This window comes from Manacus candei, unplaced genomic scaffold, assembly GCF_025592945.1.
Source record: "Manacus candei isolate 608988 ecotype Guabito, Panama unplaced genomic scaffold, ASM2559294v1 h1tg000035l, whole genome shotgun sequence".
NCBI classification, from domain to species: Eukaryota; Metazoa; Chordata; class Aves; order Passeriformes; family Pipridae; genus Manacus; species Manacus candei.
Genome location: NW_026138083.1, coordinates 3497469 through 3513606, shown reverse-complemented (window position 1 = coordinate 3513606; position 16138 = coordinate 3497469). Strand labels below are relative to the sequence as shown.

General features: G+C 42.5%; 2 protein-coding genes across 4 annotated transcripts in view; one reads left to right on the top strand and one right to left on the bottom strand.

Moving 5' to 3' along the window:
* Positions 1-1281: 1281 nt before the first annotated feature.
* Positions 1282-7391, bottom strand: PEX13 (peroxisomal biogenesis factor 13). Of its 2 annotated transcripts, none has more exons than XM_051792886.1 (4): positions 7150-7391; positions 4766-5463; positions 4261-4386; positions 1282-4006 (listed from the first exon to the last, which is right to left on the bottom strand). In XM_051792886.1, the coding sequence occupies exons 1-4, from the start codon at positions 7389-7391 to the stop codon at positions 3711-3713; spliced, it is 1362 nt and encodes a 453-aa protein (XP_051648846.1). In that variant the 3' UTR covers positions 1282-3710. The 2 variants fall into 2 exon arrangements, with proteins under 2 accessions (XP_051648846.1, XP_051648847.1); XM_051792887.1 differs by lacking the exon at positions 7150-7391 and adding an exon at positions 6438-6914.
* Positions 7387-16138, top strand: part of PUS10 (pseudouridine synthase 10) — a 25341-nt gene continuing 16589 nt past the window's right edge. Inside the window, exons 1-4 of one of the 2 annotated variants that reach the window (XM_051792885.1) lie at positions 7387-7511; positions 9136-9272; positions 10447-10713; positions 12271-12357. In XM_051792885.1, the coding sequence (XP_051648845.1) occupies positions 7460-7511; positions 9136-9272; positions 10447-10713; positions 12271-12357 (543 nt within the window). In that variant the 5' untranslated portion in view covers positions 7387-7459. The other variant, XM_051792884.1, reaches the window with a different exon arrangement.

Sequence of the window (16138 nt, the reverse complement as noted above, 5' to 3'; positions counted from 1 at the left end):
TGGGTTTCAGTGAAAGCAGAAAACACTCATTTCATACCATCCCACAGCAATCCACAGAATAAGCTGGAATATTGCTGGACTATGATGACATTCAGTTATTTCATGATGAATGGAAACTTGATGGTATGTCAGAGAACTGGAACATGTTTTTTTAATTAAAACCCCAGACATACATCTTAAATTTTACTGACTTGATGTTCTGGAGACTGTGCTGGATCAGTTAAAATAACTCAAAGGTCCTGGGACTGTCTTTTTGCATTTTTAATTTCTAAAGCAAAAAAAACTCTAAAGATACTCTCTGACAACATAAATCTGTGTAGTAAGTCTCAGAGTTTTGTGACTCTTGTGAAATTTAGGGAATTTCAGTGGCTCAAACAGATAAAGATCCAGGGGTGCTCTGCACTGACATCATGCCTCTGCTACCAGTTAAGCCAGTTATACCAGTGCATTTGCTCCAAGGAGAGATTATCCAGCTGGTTAAAGGCTGTGTTCAGTGTGGCCACAGAACCCAGGAAAATTTTCACTGCAAACAGGCCAGATTTGTATTTGCTTTGTATTTATCTCAGTAGCAAATTTCACCAAGACAACGAAATAAATCAGAACGACCTTAATATCCCAGATGCAGCCCAATTCCACACAAAGAAGAGTTTTATGAAGCTGTGCAAAACTGGGCAATTTATTAAGTTTTCCCAGACGAACACAGTATTTTAAATTTATTACTCAGGAACCTCTTGAGCATGTGCATGTTCATGTTCTGCTTGCACCCAGAGGACCACTCAGAACTGGCACCTGTAGCTCACAGTGTTCAAGCAGGAAGTGGTTGATAAACAGTATCAATAAGACTAAAGGAAGAATAAACTAAAACCTTATATAAAAAAATGTTCTGTTCCAGACTTTCAGGTCTGCCACAAGATTATAAACAGTGCCAAAGAACAACATAAAGCTAACTTAGTATGTGCAGACCTCCAAAAAAAAAAAAAAAGAGCTGATTGCCTAATGCAGAAGTTAAGCAATATTTTAACCTCTCTTTTCTGCTTTCCTCTTCCACACACTCCTGGTGCAGCCACACCTGCTCCTTTCAGTCTTCTCCCCTTCCTAAAGTTGGGTAAGTCTTGAGCAGCCTGTCCACCAGCCTTCCTTTTCCACTCAGGGTTCATTTAGGTGGTTTTTTTCTGTAGCCTGACACATGGACAAAAACAGACAATGAATTGTAGGACTCACTTTTTTTTTTTTTTTTAACCTGATGCTACTTTGTGCATTAAAAAGAAGAAACCCAAAACCTTAAAGGACAGTATATACTTTACTTCAGTAAACTTTAATACCCTCCTGCAATCAGTACAATTAATTGGGAGTTAAATAAGTAACTTAATTTCCTTAGAGCCTCTTTTTCCAATGAAAGTAATTGCAAGATTGAAAGGATCAAAATTCCTGTTGAGATTTAACAGATACAATGATGACAGTGACTGGTAGGCTAAGTCAAACTACTGTAAGGACAAGTCAGTTAAGTTCTGAATAATCCATGTTCCTACTAAAATAACTGGTTTCAATAGTATGACCTGAAAGAGAAATTAAATTCATCTTACTAAAAATCAGTAAGATTTAAACATTCCCACAAACATCATGGCACTGTCTTCATCTTGTTCTGAGCCAGAAAAGAGAAAAACAAAAAAATCTACTTAAATGGATACTCTACAATAAAAAAATTAGGGGTTTATTTATTAATTTATTTAAAGACCCTTCCTCTGAATGAAATCTTTCACTGACACAAGAGAGGCTGACAGTCCATTAATTAAACCTCACACAGCAAATTAATTCCCTCCAGGGATACACACTGCAAACAGAACTGAACTCTTTCTACTCCTTCCCCCCCCCTTTTTCCTCTCTAGATTTTACATTTCGGAATTTTTTCTGCTGTTTTCATTGCAACAACAGATAGGATTAACAAATATGGATAATTTTCTTCTATGCCCTGGTACATAGGGAAACATCTCATGAACATGTTCTGTTTTAAAACATGTTCTGCCTATTAAAACTAGTTCCAAGTTTCTCACTTGCCCTTTAACTACTCTGCACTTGAAAAATCTAAAAACTTAGTATAAATTATTTGAATCACCATCTCCCAATACCTGAGCACAACCACTTAAAATTCTTGCTCTATCAACGACAGGCATTCAGAGATTACTTTAAAAATCCAAGGTTCCAGCATGATATCTGTCTTTTCAGCCACTCTACCTCATGAAAATTGTGCTCACTTCAGAGTTTTGTTGTGGTAAACAGACTTCTACAAACTCAAGGCCAGCAAATGCAATCAAAATATAAATACTGAAAGCTTTGCTAACACATAATGGGTGTTGAAGATCTCGGTAGGTCAAACTGGAACTACTCAAAGGTATGTTCCCTACTTATACTTTTGAGGACCTTTAAACTAAAAAAGCTATTTTAATGATTAAGACAAGCTCGAGTTATTTAATCCATTGATGTGACCTTCAGAATGTATGTAATACATCCATGCTACGAGGAAAAAGGTTTTAATTATCTTTGCTTCATTTAACAAAAAAAAAAACAAACAAAACCCAGAACAGTATTTCAGGACAGAATTCTCAAACACCAATATGAAGAAAATACTAAATACTCTGAACAGTCTGAGTATTTTTATGGCTTTTGATAAACTGGACCCCTCAAATGTTATGGGCAGATGCAAAATTTACCACCTGAAAGGCAGCACAGGGAGTTTGTCCAACTCCAAGACCTTCCTTTGCCGAGATAATTAAGCAAGAGATGTTACTTTTTCTTTGCTGCTCCAATTCCTTTCAACTTCCCCCAAAGCAATGCTTTCCTTCTGCACTAAAAGGCAGGAGAGGTATTTTGACATTCATATAAAACCAATGAAGAGCAGAAATAAGTGGAGATGAGGGTGGTGGACTATGGATGGGCAGCTAACAGGCTACAACACAAAATGGCCAAGTGTGATGCAAAGTTAGTTCACCACAGAAGGGAGTGACAGAACTAATAAGTGCCTGACTGCAGAATACCCTTTATTCAAATTCCTTTTAATAAACAAAATAGAACTGCTTAGAACTACTGGTGAAGCCTCACTGCTCTTCCCCTGTAAACTCTTGTTTCTCCTCCCTTCCTCACAAATCCCTTTTTTCTAAGAGCTCAACTCTTTATGACAGTAATTTAAAACTTGTAACCATTCAATTGGGTCTCCTGAATCTCCTGCAGTTCTCCCACCTTTCAGAGGGAAACAATGTGCCATTACTTTTGCACGGCCCTCAGTGTGCAGTTTTGGAGGACACCTCACAGAAATGAATCTTCCCTTTGCACATCTATTGAAGAGGCCTCCTGTCAAGCCAATACTCTAATGGGGACTGGGTGTTAATCCCCCATTTCACCAACAGTTTGTCTCTTTAACAGGGCAGTCCCTATTGTTTTCCTTTGTTTGCTTTGTTATAAATGCTTCAACCCTCCTTATCTCAAGCTCTCAGGAGTGGCTGCCAGGTGGTTGGACAGAATCACTAATGTACAGCCTCAGATGAGTCAAAAATAAATACTACAGATTGGAGCAATCACTTCTCCACCCCTTCACCAGTCAGTAGCAGCAATCACTGGTGCGTGCCCATCAGTGTTCCACTACAAACCACATTTCCAGCAGTCCCTAAAGTTGCATCAGTAAAGCACAGTTCAGCTGCTTTGTTGATCAAAGTGCATCAGAGTTCCTGTTTCTCCCCACTGCCCCCAGCGGAGTCGGATGCAACGGGAACTTTACTACTTCCAGCAAAAACAGTTTCAAAAGCAGCTTCCTGCTCCTCCAAAGTCACAGCAGCAGTGGCTCCTCCACCAGGTGTGCTGGGAAAGGCTGGACGTTGCTCAGGAATCTTTTCCAGGTCCACTGTTCTCCTACCTCTTCTTTTGCCCAGGATTTTGATGTAATTAGCTGGCACAAGTCCTGTTGTTTGGCCATCATAACTGGCCAGGAGCCAACCACGGATTTTGGGTTGTTGTTCTGAAGGAGAAAATGCAAAAGCATCAAGTTGCAAAACAATTCAATGACACTGAACAAAACTACTCAGAAAGTTTTATTCCAATGCAAATAATAACTTAGTGGGGGGAAAAAAAAATCAGTATTTGGTCAAATAAGGTGGTTTTGGTCTTTTAGTTTTAATTTTCAGACTCTAACACTATAACTTCATTATGATTAGAAAATAAACAGAAATAAATAGAAAAATACTTTAGAAAAACTAAAAATTAAAAGTTTACCTTTGGGTGCTAATTTTAGCATGTCACCAGCACGGAAAGAAATTTCTTCTTCTGAGAGAGCATTGAAATCATATTCTGCTCTTCCAACTACGTGGTCATCTTCTCCACTAGCCCAGTTACTGGACACTGTTTGCAAACATACATTAAAAGTTTATCTGCTTTGAATTACAAAGTTTGGCGTGTCTTTTTAAAACAAAATGAAGAAAACACTTTAACTTCCTTGCTAAAACTTTTCTGGCAGAGAACTGACAGGAGTAACAAGCAAAGCACGACTTGTTGAGTTAATCCAAGCGATACACCCCAAACTGCTACATCTACTAGGAAGGAACCATGAGTTTGGAATCACACACAGCTTAAATACAATGTTAACAACAGGCTGTCACATGCCTAAAATTCAGCATTGTGTCCCAGTATCTACTAACTGCTATTACTGTTGTGTAGATTAATCACCACACAGACAACAGTGAAAGGAACAAGGAACTCTCGTGCTGCAGATCATCTTTACCTGTTTCTTCATCACTGTATGTAGAAAGCAGCTTCCAAATCAGGTAGGGCCCTCCCATTATAACAGCAAAGAACAGGAAAATGGGCCAGGACTTTGCAGAGTTTCCCATCTTGTCTTCAAGGCCGACACGAGCCACTTTGCCCTCACTCTCAGCCCACAAATCCTCGTTCTCAGAACTGTTCCTCAGCCCCAGCAGCCGCTGCAGCCGTTGGTAGAGGTACCTTATAGTTCTCACCAAAGCAAAAGCCGAAAACACCTTGGTGAAGTGGATTTTGAGGCGGGAGAAGTGGTTGGCCACGTCCAGCACAGCCCTGAAGCTGTTGTAGACAGCTGAGAAGGTGGCATCCATCATCATGCTGACCGAGGCAAAGGCATGCACGATGCTCTCGATGGACTGGAAAGCCCCCCTGCTGCTCTCCTCAGCCTGCTGCACAAACCTGCTGGGGGGAAGGCCGTCGGCACAGAACCGGTTATACCCCAGCCCACCGTATCCGTAGCTGTAAGGGCTGTAGCTTCCATAGAAAGAGGTCCCATATGAACCATAGGCTGGAGAGAAAGAACCACTGTAAGCTGGCCTGAAGGTGCTCAGACTGCTGCTTCCTGTTTGCTGGGATGGTCTTGGCAAAATGGGTGGAGGTATCCGTGCCACGGCGGGTTGTCCGGGTCTGGTCAGCATGTTGTCACCCAAGTCAGCAGACCTAAAAAAAATTCAAACAAGGAAGATCAGTACCCAAAGTTTAGATTTTTCATTTCCTCAGGGGCCTTGGCTAACTCCACAAATGTCACAGTGAGTTTCAGCAGTGCTGGGATAGGGAAGCTGGGAGCCAAACACTCAGAGTGTTGTACAACGTTTGTTGGAAGTTAAAAATCCAGTCAGGAAATACAGGTCTTTCGGGGGAACAAGAACCATAATGAGATACTCAGTGTAAACATGAAACTGAGATGTACACATTGAAAAACTTGGTCTATTTATTAATTTATACATGCATGAAATGCACCTTCTAGATCCACCAAACCTGCTGCTTTAACACCCAGGTCATTCTTCTGCACACCAAAGCCTCTCGTGGGCCCCACCAAAAATATTTATGAACTTCCCAAAAAAAAAAAAAGCTTTATTTCCAACACTGCAATAAGCCAATGATACAGCAGGAAGAAGTTTGAGAGCTCCTTTGAATCCACCCTTAAAGGGTGGTGTGACCTAATTGAGAATCCAAGTAATTATGAAACAACCTGTGCAAGGCCTTTGGGCCTCCCAGTTTCCCCCTCTACCCAAAATACCTCATTACCTTTGTGCAGATTATAAAGGGATTGAATCTACTACTGATTGTTGATATTGAATTTACTGCTGTTGGCAGAAAAAGGTCTTATGAGTCCATCACTTGTATTTAACTTAGTAAACTTTTTTTCCTTTGTATGCTCAGAAGTTCAAGTTATTTTATCATAATAAGACTCTGCAAGTACTTGACTGGCACTTGAATTCTCTCAAGCAGCTTTTTGTTCTACTTCTGGACACACAAAAAATCGTATATTATCACCCTAAAAGTCAAACATTTTGGTTATTTCCCATGTTTACTGTCTCGTCCCATGACTTCCCACTTCTGTAGTCCATTAAATTCACAGGGGAAAAAAAAAAGGCAGAAGGAAAAAATGCCAAGTTGGAATTGCTATTTACCGGTTAAAAACGGGAGCAAAACGAAGTCATTATCACAGCAAAGAGAGATACTGTAACTCAGCAAGTCGCCCTACAGTTCACAGCTCAATAGTCAGCTTGGGACACCTCACTTTAAAGGTGCCTGAAGCCATTAACACGGGGTACATAAACCCAGCAAGAAAAATTAACATTTAATTGCTCGCTCAGCAAACGGAGAGCGTAGCGAAGTGTCTGTGAAATGTTCAGCGCCGGGCCAACCTTTTGCCCAGTTTCAGCTCTAATTGCAAAAGAAAAACAAATCGGATCTTCAGCCACCAGGCGAGCTTTCCTCGCCTCCTGATCAAAAAGGAGCTCACAGACACTTTGCGTTCATCCTTCTCCACGAGCAGGCGGGATTTCCCGGGAGAGCTCCCACACCCCCCGGACTGTCACATACACGGATCTTTTCCAAGCCCTGCGGTGACACTCAGCTCCCGGGGCTGACACAGCCACACAACCCCCGGGAACGGACACCCCGAACACTCCTGCCCACATCTACGACTTCATCTTCCCCACAGGGGACCCCTCGGAGTGCCCTCACAGAGCGCGACTCCCCGGGCCGCCCGCCCCGACCGACCCCGGCCGGGCCCGACCTTTGAGCCCGCCCCAGGGCCGCGGGCCCGGCCGCCCCGAGCGGGCGAACACCCGTCCCCGCCGCGGTGGGGATCCCCCGGGCAGGGACGCCCGCACTCACTGGAAGGCGGGCGCGGTGCCCGCCAGGCGCCGGGACTCCCAGGGCTTGGGCGGCGGCGTCCCCGCCATCGCGCCCGCTCGGCTCCGCTTCGGGCGCGCTCGGCTCGGCTTCGGCTCCGCTTCGGGCGCGCTCGGCTCCGCTTCGGCTCCGCTTCGGGCGCGCTCGGCTCCGCTTCGGGCGCGCTCGGCTCCGCTTCGGCCCCGCTCGGCCCCTATCGGTAGGGCCCGCCCACCGCCAGGCATCAGGTGGGAGCGCCGAGCTGTTCGCCCAGCGGCCCTGCGGGTGCTACGCCCGCCGCGCCGGCCGAGCGATGCGCTCTGCGGAGCAGCTGAGCGAGCCTGTGCCGGGCCGCGGAGCGAGCGGTGAGCGAAGGGAGCGGGACCGGGAATGGGATGGGGATGGGAACGGGAACGAGAACGGGAATGGGAATGGGAACGGCGTCTCCGGCCTGCGAGGGGGTCGGCCATGTGCTGAGCGGGCCCCGTTTGTCCTCATCCCTCCGTCTCAGCCCGTGCGCGGCGCCTCGGTGGGGGGGGTAATGGGGTCCCCTCAGCCCTGAAGGGTCGGGGGTCCAGACCTCCCCCAAATCCTGAGGTTTCGGGCTGGAATAGGGGTACTGAGCTGCCCTCCCTCAGATATGCTCTGAAAGTGCTGAGCTCCCTCTCCCAGCCTTGAGATGTTGGGCCAGACTGGGGGTGCTGAACCTCCCCAAAGATTCCACCTCTTTCCCCCTCCTCCTTGCCCCAAAACATCCCCAATATCACCACATTTGTCCTGATGTGTCAAACAATGCCAATATTTAACTCTCATAAAGGTGAACTGGCAGTTTTACCTAAAAGCCTGCTTGTTCGTGTTTGCTGTTTCTTGCTGAAAGGGGATTTGAAGTTTTCCAGGTAGCCCTTGGATTTTTACAGCTTTCCATAAAAAATCCAAATCCAGGACAAAAAAAAAATCGTCGAATTAATAACTCTTCCCATACTGTAGAGGTTTTTCCACGGCTCCAGTATTTCTGTGCCAGGTACTTCTGAGCAGGATTGGATATTAAATTTCAAAGAGACACTGGAGGAAGGATCTGTTAAGGTTTCCCAAGAGTCAAACCACACCAGGTCAGAGGGATCCCCCAAACCCAGAAATAATTGGAGACAGGAGCACTTGGCAGAGGAATGTGCCCTGCACACACAGATTTTCCTGTGGCACCTGTTTATTCCTGCTTTGGGTGACAATGGACTAATTGAACCTGTGGTTATTCCTATGTGCTCCTAAAGCTCCCTAGTGAGCAGCTCACTGGGAATCTCTCATTTTCCATATTTTTCAAAAAATGCTGAGAGTTCTATCCCATTGTTACATTTTGGCCTGTTCTAAAGGGCAGAAAAAATGACAAGAAACCAAAGTAGCCATAACATTTTAGGGGGGAAAAAAAGCATTATGAGATTTCTCACAAAAACATGAGTCCTATGTTGGGATGGGAAATAAGAAATCTTAAAAAATTGCAGGGATAGAAAAGGCTTCCTTTGCCTTTAGGGCTTTCGTGGCAAAAGGGGCTGGCATACGTTGTTTGAGGCTTTTTTTCCCCCCTGTGATTTTAACACACTGATTCTTTAGGCTCTGTGATTTTTGGGAGGAATTTCCATTTTAAATTGGGCTTAAGATGTCTTAGATCCACCCTCCTTCATTCAGTAAAGATTAACATGTCATGTAATGCACTTTATCCAACATAAAACTGGGCAGAAGCTCAGCATTCCCTTGTCAGAACTCTTGAATTTAGGTTTTTCTAGGAAAAACCTTGGAAGTACAGAAGCTTTTCCCCTGGTCAGTGGTGGTTTGGGGTTGGTCTTCCACTTCTCTTATGCCTGTGATTTAAAACAAACACGTATCCTAAACTTTCTTTAGAGGACCAAAAAAATCCAGTTATTTTAAATCCAGTTAAATTGCTGAACTGTGTTTATTCTAAGCTTTATTTTTTTCCTTTTCTTTTTGGAATTTTAGGATTCCCCAGCATGTCTTCACTAACAGAGAAGGACAGACCAGTTGTTCAGCTCTTGCTCAACACTGGCACTTGCCCACGATGTATTTTGAGGTTCTGCTGTGTGGGATCACAGACCCTTTACAGACATCCAGACAAGGTTTGGCCTTTGTATTCCTGGTTAGAATGTGGGAGCACATGGATGCAGTGTCCTTTCCACTACCCTGGAGGAACCAGCTATGCTCCAAGCAGTTTTGCCTCATTCTTCCTTCAGTAGAATTGGTAGTGGGATGCACCTGAAGAATTGCAGGGCACAGGTTAAGGATAAAGCTTCCTTTTTCACTCAGTCAAACACAGTGTCATCACACATCCTTTTTAGCTGACCTTAGTGCTGAAATTCAGTGTTGTTTTAATTTTTCCTGGCTGTGCATAGTCTTTCTTGCCTTCTTTCTTATGCTTGGAACTCCTCGACTCGGTTTTGGCTCTTTGCTTTTTCTCTGTGTTGGTTCTTTGAGACCTGTCTCGAACATCTCCATTTGCTTGCTCTAATCCCTTCTCTTCATGCTGGTGTCTCTCTTGAACTTTGTTCAAGTTAAGACTCCCCAGAATTCATTTCTAACATTTTTCTTCCCTATCCTTGTCCATTTTCTGTCAGTTATTTGAGGAGTGTTCACTCTGTGTGCCATTTTTTTATTCTTTTGTATCTCTACTTGATTTTCCTGTGAGTTGCAACAACGCAGGAACTGCTGACTTTCTTACTGAAGACATTTTAATAAATCCTTCTTTCTGAACTGTGTCTTTATCTCTTATCCTTCCAGAAATTCAGAGACAAGCAGGTTCTTCTCCCTCCTCACCAGCACATCCTCTTAAGTTTTGAGTTTTTAGGTTCTTACTCTGTGTATTTAATTTCACCCCCAACCTGTATCTGCTCTTATTTTCCTTTTATGCCATACTAACCAGCTCTCTTCCTGGGCTAATGGAGTTAGAGAAATTAAATTCTAATCTAATCTAAATGACAAGAAGGCACTAAATGTCTATTTTCATGGAATAGCAATGAGGCAAAAATAAATGTGTTTCTGCAAGACAGGTCTGGAAAATGTTTTCGCTCTTGGATGGTAAATGAGTCTGTTGAGCAACAGTTTCTCTGGAAATTTCTGTTTTTAGAAAAATGCAGCTTGGAGCTTTTTAATTGTGTCTTCAAGATGTCCTTGGGAATAAATTCCAAGTTGTTAATTACATAAACTAAGGCTCGGCTGGGATGCTTAGTACTGCTTTATGGAATTGTGTTTGTTCAAGAGATAAAAACAACAGAATGATTCCCGTGTTTGTGTTAGGATTTGATGAAGGATTTACAAGACTTCCTGAAAAAGAATCAAGAAAAAGAAGGCCCAGTTTGTTTGGAGGTGGTTGACCCACCTTGTAAGAGGATCAGACTTGGAGACACCGAAGAAGGTCCCGAGGATCTGAAGCACAACGGAGCCCTCCCGCAGATCCCTTCGGAGAACGACGGGAATGCTGCAGTGGAGAGCTCTGCTGGGAAGGTTTGCAACGTGTGTTTGGGAATCCTTCAGGAGTTCTGCGAGGCTGACTTTGTTAAAAGGGTAAATCCCCCCTCTTAGTCTTTTGGGGTCCTTTTTCTGGAGCTTGTCTATGTCGGGGCCCACAGTGTAGAGCTGATGGTTAAAACCCCATGCAATTTTGGGGTGGGGTTTTTTTTTTTTGAAAGGTATATTTTCTCTTTCTTTTGAAAGAATAAAAAAAAAAACCAAAAGACAAACCAAAACATTTACCTGTTTTGAGTATTTGAAGTGTAGGTGGCACCATCCCACTCCATCCTGCTCCTGGGCAGTGTTTGCACACCTGTAACATCTGTGTTGGCACCAGATTTTGCCCAGGCTTTGTCACAGTGTAACCTCTTTAAAAAAAACAGCAGTGCAGGTGCAGTGGAATGACTGCAGGGAGCACACTTCCCTAAGAAAAGGATTAACTCATTCATGGTTACATGAATTTAGGAGATAAACCTGAGGTCCAGAGGAAAACCTCAGTGTGAATAGTGACCTCTCTTCACTTTTTTTATGTGACAGGAAAACGAGGAGTCATCAGCTGCTGTTCTCTTAACTCCATGTTTTTAATACAGCATGAACCTGTCTTTATGAAGGAATAATATTTAGAGAGCCACAGAGGAAGAAGATGTTTTGGTGATACAGCAGACTGTGGGTATAATAGAGGAAATGAGAGTTAGGAGAAACATCACCTCTGAGCACTCAGACTGCTCATGTGACAAACTGAAATATCAGCTGGAAAACTCCCACCTGCATTTGAGATGTTTAACAGGGTTTTAATAGGAAAGAGTTTGGTTTAATAGCATGAATGTATCTAAAAATGGGACTAAACAGAAAGCAGAGTATATCGTTTCTGTTGTTGCAGTGCATTGTGTTTCTTTTTTGTTGCCATGGGCAGAATATGTATCTTTGTACAGAAACACTTGTTTCTGAGTTACTCTCTTCAGTAGCAAGGGAAGATCTGGCAGAACTTGTTAAGGCACTGCAAAACCTAATTATTTTATATGTAAAGATGCTGATTTCACCTTGAAAGCTCAGAATTCCTCTCTAACATTCCCCAGAATCACTGACATTTTGGATGACTTCTCCATGTGTGTTGGCATCTTTGCCATCAGTTCTCACTGGCCCACTTTAAAATATTAGATGTGTCTTTGGAATCCTACTTCAAACAGAACTTTTCACAAGGAATTAATGCTGTGGATACCTGTTTGTTCCTGTCTTGTCCCAGGATCTTAGACATTTTTATTGTCCTAGAATTAATTTATCACTGCCATGAAGGAAGATGCTCAGAGTTGGCTATTCTTGTCTTTGGTCACTGTGGTGTAGATTTTTTGGACACAGATTTCAATATACAGTTGGTCTTGGCTTTAAAATAGTGAATTTGGTTATTTCATAGCCATAAGGGTACAGTTTATTAGTAACTTTTTTCTTAACAGAACAAAGAAGCTTATGTTTCACTGAGTGATTAGTGATTACTCTGTTTTGGATGTTCAGCATCTCTCTGAATGTGTGTTAACATGAATTAACAATAATTGAATCAAGAATATCAACTCAGTGCCATTGCTGTGGTTTAATATTAAACTCCTTCTCTTCCAGGTGTGCCAAAAAGTTAATTCTGCTGACTACCAGTTCACTAGTTTTGTATTTTCTGTGTCACTACCCCCCCAGCTCTCTGTTAGGGAGGTAAGTAACTTAAATAACTTCAACACATATTAAACAAAGTAACTGTGGAATGTACAAGCTGGAGGTGGTTTGATTTTTAATTGTTACTGCTTAAAAAAAAAAAAACAAAACCACATGCTGGAAGTGAAATCTGCTCTCCCCTTCCTTGTGGGTGAGTATTATTTTAATTAACAAAGGGTCTGAGTCACTTTGGTTTCCAGTTAGCCCAGGAGTTATTTTACAGCTGAAATCCTGAAAGGAGTTTGTTTAAACCCTCAGTGTATTGTTCCCTTTGGATGCCAGCCCTGTGGATCTTCCAGAGGTGGAACTGCACAGCTGGTGCCTTTCCAGAAATAAATGGTAATTGGTAGTGCAGAATACAACCAGAGGAATTTCAGGATGAACTTTTAAGTGTTCAGCATTTTAAATGATGGGAAAATAAACGTTTTAATAATCACCCAGCTTGGGCATTGTTGGAAGTCTAGATTTGTAAATCTGAAGCTGTGAAACTACTGATTTTTATGGCAATTTTAATCAAACTCAAATTGCTTACATTTCATTCATTTAATTACAGTGGATAGTAATAATATGAAAGAGTGTATACCCTGGTAATTTTTTTTAATTGAGGGATAATATTAAGCATAATATAACTTGATCAATAAAGCCCCAATTTTTGCTTAGTTGTCAGTTGTTTTACAACGTTCCCCTGCTTTCTGATATGAAAAGGTGCAAAAATAGTGTTCTAAAAGGCAACATGTAAATTTTTATGATAGATGCTGTGGCAAGATGTGATAGAAGCTTCAGTGGCAGAAAGAAATGTAGATTGTCTTGGATTTATATATAAACTTGTGGTGAGGTCTCTTCTGATCCCACACAGTTTGATTGTTAAATAATTACTACACTTTTAGTGGTGATTTGTGCTGTGAGTTCTGGCATTTTGGGCAAATGCCAGCGTGATAGCAATCATATATTCTGCTCCTAAGTCTTCTTGAACATAAGATTCTCTACTTCTCATCTTAAATTGAGCATAATTGGTGTGTTTGCTTCGTCTGCCACCGCCTCTGGTAAAATAAGACCAGAGCAAATCGCTTTGTGCTTTCTGGCTGGATGAACTGCCCTTATTGCCATTTGATCTTGTGCTCATCCAGTATGTCCAAAAAAAGCACTTTCAGGCAAGGTGAGTGTCTGTATGCACGTGTGTGTGCCTGGGGTGCTGTGACTTGCTCCAGCTTTCTGCCTGGGGGAAGCTGAGATGTCCAAAAGGCACCTGGTGTTTGCCGGGGAGCCTCGGTAGAGGGTGGTGTTGCACTGCAGTTCAGGTGAGGGATGTTCTCACACTGCCCTTGTGCTCAAGCAAACCAACAGTCCTACGGTGCCTGGGACAGCCAAGGGAATCAAAGTTGTGCCGTGGGGCCAGAAATGAAGAGAGGGAGTGAAATGAGTGAGTAGGAAGCTCCCAAACCACATCTGTTCTCTTTGGAAGCAGTTTGGGTTCGGCCGGGAGAAGGTTTGCATTAGGAAGTTCCTGCTGTCCGTTCCATTCCATCCCTTCAATCTTGCCAAGTGCTAAATCAGCTTTTTGTGTGCTCCAGCTGCAGGGGTGGAAGTGGGTGATGGTGGAGGAAGAACTTTAAAAATCATGGGGGTTTATTTACCACCTGTTTATCACTTAAAAAAAAAAAGTGGTAAAAAACTAATTGGTAAAAACAGTCCCTGTTTTACAGTTACAGAAAAGCAGCAATATGAGATGTCCAAATGTCTGAAAATATCAAAATCTAATATCAAAATATCTCTAAATACTCCCTGTTGAAAAGAAGTTGTATGTTAAATCCTGCTTTTAATTCTTGGAACTGCTCTGTGCAAGAACATGTGGAATCTTTCCTAAAAGGACACCCAAAGACAGCCTCCCTCCCTCTGCCCTTTGTGACACAGAGATTTTCTCCAACGTATTTTTAACCAAAAAAAAATCAGAAACTGCCTTTTAATGTTACCTCCAGCTCATTTAATGATGAGAGTTGTCATCCTGCCAAGGATAAAAATGTACTGGAGGAGCTGAAAAAGAGCGGGACATAAAATTTCCATTTGCACAGTATTTGTATCTGGGATGCACAGGAGCCTCTTTCCACAAGCAGGATATTTGCTTGGAATAAATCACAAATACAGGAGTCCCAAGTTTATGTCAGACAGCTCTATTAGAATATGAAGTGAGTGGTGCCCTTCAGAAGGGTGACTGAGCTGTGTGTGTTGCCTCAGTCCTGATCCATCATCCCGGTGCTCGCTCCAAGGACACGGATGCAAATAACATCTGCAGCCATCGCTCCCTGTAGGACTGGCTGTACCTCATCCTGGAATTCCCCATCTCCGAGCTCTTTTCTAATCGAGTGGAACAATGCTGGGGCTGGGATTGCAACTGTTGCCACCGTGATCCCTCAGCCAGCAGCACAATAATATCCTGCAGCTCGGAATCAACACAGTGCCCGAGCTCCTGGATTTCCTGGATTTCAGGGATGGGTTTGCTGCTCGGCATTGCCCTGCAGGCTTGAGCTCTGTAATGAGCATTTGGCATTTTCAAACCACTCCACAAACATGAAGTAATTAGGAAGTGGAGGGATCTGATCCCCTGCTTCACGTGCAGCTGGGACAAAGCAGAGAGAGGGGTTTTGGAATTTGGGATCTTTTGGCCCCTGTGCTCTCAGTACCCTCATCTGTTGTGTCCTCTTAATTGAAGGGAAAAAACTAATTTCTTTAATTCTCTTTCAACTCGGAAGTCAAGAGAGAGGAGGTGAAATTTTAGCAGAGCTGCTCCCAGGCAGAAGTTTTGTCTGTGTTATAGTTGTACCCCTGGAAAAAAAATGAAAAGGAGTGGGATGAGCCCCCTTACTGAGCACCAAACCTGCTCTAAAGGAAGGTGTGGCCGAGCTTTTGAAGCTGCTGATTTCAAGGCCCCGCTCTGCGGTTGTCAAATTCTCTGGCTCAGAGTTACGTTCAAGGAATTTCAAGTGGAAGCTATTTTTGTTTATGGTTTTATCTGGGTTATTATGCAAACAAGATGACAGTATGCTCGGGGTGAATCAGCCTTACTCACCCCGTCTGCAGCTGTGGGATAGTGAATCACTGGATTGGAGCAAACACAGTTCCATCAGTACAACTGCATTTGTGGGTCTGTGTATCGTGGATCTAACAGAGTTCATGTCCTCTCTCTGCCAGACCTTTTTTTTTAGGGTCCCTTTACCCTTTTAGATGTACCAAAGGAAGGATAAGAGACTTTTGGGTTTTGTTTTTTTTGCTTGAGTTCCTCTATCAGCATGTAAAAGAGATCTATGGTGTGGTTCCTTCTGTTGTTGCTTCATCGTAGGAAGTTTTGAGGGGATTTTTTTCTCTTTTTATTAATTGCTTCTTATTCATTATTAGTGAACTCGAGTGTTTGTACTAAAAGCTCCCTCTGATTTCTGGAATTATTCCTTCAGTCCCATATTCAACCTGTCTCCTAAGCTAAGTGGTGTGCTTTAAATAAGGGAGCAACTCTCAGACTTTGTAATTACTGTAAGACCAATTATGCCTTTTATTTTGTGTTTTTTATAATGGATGATAACTGAATTTGGGGGTTTATTAATTTCTATGTTAATCAGTTTTCATTTACAATTCATTTAGACAATTGCTTTTGCATTTTCTCTGTATGGTAAATAACTAATTACTTAAGCTAATTATGGTAAAAAACTAATTACTTAAGTCTTTTTCTAGAAATGAATTTTTATATTCAGATTTAGATATAAATACATTTAGATTTCTATCTATATATAGA

What these genes read in the sequence shown, in the direction of transcription:
- PEX13 (XM_051792886.1), bottom strand. Translation starts at nt 7,391, where the DNA reads ATGCCTGGCGGTGGGCGGGCCCTACCGATAGGGGCCGAGCGGGGCCGA. An exon ending in ATACAGTGATGAAGAAACAG is followed by an intron (nt 4,387 to 4,765) that starts GTAAAGATGATC and finishes GTTTGCAAACAG; the next exon opens with TGTCCAGTAACTGGGCTAGT. An exon ending in GCTAAAATTAGCACCCAAAG is followed by an intron (nt 4,007 to 4,260) that starts GTAAACTTTTAA and finishes TTTCTCCTTCAG; the next exon opens with AACAACAACCCAAAATCCGT.